The sequence below is a fragment of the Morone saxatilis genome, unplaced genomic scaffold (assembly GCF_004916995.1).
Source record: "Morone saxatilis isolate NCDOM2014 unplaced genomic scaffold, NCSU_SB_2.0 Contig7, whole genome shotgun sequence".
Lineage (NCBI taxonomy): Eukaryota > Metazoa > Chordata > Actinopteri > Moronidae > Morone > Morone saxatilis.
Window position 1 is genome coordinate 12,507,384 of NW_023340246.1, and position 3,019 is coordinate 12,510,402.

The 3,019-nt window shown below is 44.1% G+C and overlaps 1 protein-coding gene across 1 annotated transcript in view; it reads right to left on the minus strand.

Moving 5' to 3' along the window:
• Positions 1 to 238: 238 nt before the first annotated feature.
• The window catches only part of LOC118340968 (gastrula zinc finger protein 5-1-like), a 41,585-nt gene continuing 38,804 nt past the window's right edge, over positions 239 to 3,019 (minus strand). The window contains exon 6 of the mRNA XM_035679135.1: positions 239 to 2,790. Within this exon, the coding sequence (XP_035535028.1) occupies positions 1,677 to 2,790 (1,114 nt within the window). The 3' untranslated portion in view covers positions 239 to 1,676. The remainder of the gene's footprint in view (positions 2,791 to 3,019) is intronic.

Here is a 3,019-nt window from a genome sequence, read left to right on the forward strand (position 1 = left end):
TAGTTAGGCTAGTGAGATATTTCAAAACTTGTTTGGATTTCGGTAAATTAGGAGTGATGTCTGGTTCAGATCCAGATCCAAAAGCACCATCATGTGACCATTTATAAAATACTGTATGTATATTAAAACTGCTCATTCTACGGTAACAAAAACACAAAAATTCTTATATTCATATGATTATACATTGTAAAATTGTACTGTATAATAAATATTGTACATTTATACTGAAAACATATCCATTTCTGCCAATAGATCCTCCTCAATCTTACACACTGGACCTTTAATGCTTTAATTAATGACACATTGTGTGTGAGAGATGCTCGTCCTTCTTCTCACAGTGAATATACCTTTCATCATTTCTGATATTATAGAAGATCTGACACACAGACACAGACAGAATGATGAGATGTCAAGTTGGGACTCTTGTTAGATTCCTATTTGCTCACATGCTCTAAAGTGTTGTTAAATGCAGCTGGCATAAATGAAAGCCGGAAATAAAAAGGAGGGTGACAGCTGGTCTGATAATAATCATTGCTGTGGTTTTTTTTTTCTCGTTTCCTCGTTACTGCATTATTATACAGATGTCTCAGATCTGACATGAGAACAATCTTCTCATTAGCTTAAAATGAGCTCATTCACAGTGTATCATGGTCTGATTGTATTTTCTTTGTCCATAGAGATGATGTCAGTGTGTCAAATCATGGAGATCCAGATAACCAGGTGGTCACTAGCTGGCTTTTTCTGCGTCCTTTCTGTATAGTAATTTTCGTTGCTAGTGGCAGTCTGCCATCCCTGCACTAGATTCAGATTGGATGATGAGACAAACTGGAAAAGCACTCAGACAAGTCAAAGGACAGAGTTAATGCAACATCACAGCTTCATCACTGCATTACTTCCATCTCGTCCTGTTTCCAATAAAATATAAAATACCATATGCATAAATAATGTCTTAAATAAAGCATTTCTGTTAAGACAACATTAAATTGCGTGGTAATGTAGAGTTTGGTCACGTTATTACGGGATTCAGAAGCAGAAGAAAGCTGGTGATGTTGGTTGGTGATGCCGCTGCAGTATTTTGTGTGGAATTACAACCGTATTGGTTACTCATCTTTATTCATTGATGGCATAAACATGTGAATGTGCATAGAGACGCCTAGTGGTAGGACTGGCGACATCACAAGCAGACAAAGATTTAGAAGAGGTATTGAAAATGAATGCAATAAACAGTGCATCATTATGGCAAAGTTAACTCCAGGCACTCATGTTGAGCCATAGCTTAGCGTAATATTTTGGTTTGTGTGCTACACGAACTATTCAGCTGGAAAAAGCAATAGCCAAAACTATCTGTGCTTCAGACTTCCTTTCTAACACACCTCTTGGAAAAGAACTGAACAATGCTTTGGCTGTGACAGGTATTTGCGTATGAACATGCCAAAATGATTTAACATGTACGTATTTGTTGCCTTAACACGTAAAATGTCATTTCATTTTACACCGTTAACACGACCAAACTCCAAATGTTTGCATGCATTTTAATGTCATCTAAACACAATATCTCTACGATGCTATTGGCACTAATGTCCTTCCATAATAAAAAATTGAGTGCTCTTAAAAGCCTTAAAAACTAAGTCAGATGGTTAAAAAGTGAAGTGGTTAGTACTGTAAAAAAGCCTCGTCTAGTCCTCTTCAGGGTGTAAAACACTGGTGCAGCAGTGTTGTGGGAGGTCTGGTCTTTGTGTTCCGTGCTGGATCTTCTGGTGCCTCTTGAGGTTGCTGGGATGGGAAAAGCGTCTGTTGCACACAGAGCAGCTGAAGGGCCTCTCTCCGGTGTGCACGTTGCGGTGGATGTCCAGCTGGCTCTGGCATACAAAGCTCTTGCCGCACAGCAGGCAGGTGTAGGGCTTCTCCCTGGTGTGCCTGGCCATGTGCTTCTGCAGGTCGGACTCCAGGAAGAAGCGTTTGGTGCAGCTGGTGCAGCCGTACGGCCGCTCCATGGTAACAGCGTGGTAAAAAGCCAGGTGGAAGCTGCTGGAGGAGGGTTTTTGGTTGCTCGCGGGGCGGTGCAGAGCCACGCTGCGTGTGTCACTGGAGGAGTTGATACTGGAGATTGTTCCACCGCTAGACGTTCCTGGGGTGTCACGAAGGGGAACAGACCCTACCTGCAGAGAGGACTTCCCCTGCACTGACCTGGGTCCTGCTGATTCCAACCCAGGACACTGAATAATGGGTGATGTAGTGTTTTTATGTCTATCTCTCTCGCTGCCTGCTACTCTCTTTATCTGGTCTATATCTGACCACTCACACTCCCCCACCTCCTTTTCTACATCAATGACTATCACCTCTGACAGGGAGGACTTGGAGGTGTCTAACGCGGCCTCATTATCTTTCCCACTGTCCATTACATCACCACAGAAAGGTGGCAAGGTGTTCCTGTGTGGCGTCATGTCAGCTTCCAAGTTCAGCGACTCACTGTCCCCTGCTCTGACATCACTTCCTGTTAGCTCCGGCCGGGAACTGTGGGTATTGTCATTGATGCTGTCAGTTTCATCTGTCCTGCCGACAACAAAGGTGATGACGTCGGATCCACTGACCTCCATTCCGCTGCGGCGTCTGGCTGGCCGTCTGTCGCTGGCATCCTTCGAGGTGGCGGGGAGCCGTGTGCCGGTGTCTGAATCTCCTCTGCTGTTGATGCAGGCGTCGTGGTTGGTGGTTCCGGTATCAACCGCTCCCTCCACCTTCACTATCAGCAGCTCCCCCTCATCCTCAGGCTCTGCTGACTGAGAGGACAAACTGATTAAAAATAATGGTCCATGTTTTTTGTCAGGAAGAAACAAACTGACCCTTCCCGCCCTTTTTTGCTCTGTGCTCCAACAGTTGAGCAAGCCTCGGTCAAATTTCTCCTTTCCTGTACTCATATATGCTATGTGCTAGGCTAATCTATGTTGAAAAGACAACCACACAGTTGTTGATGGAGAGATGGAGGATGGAAAATGGAGCAACATAGTCACATCTTAAGCTA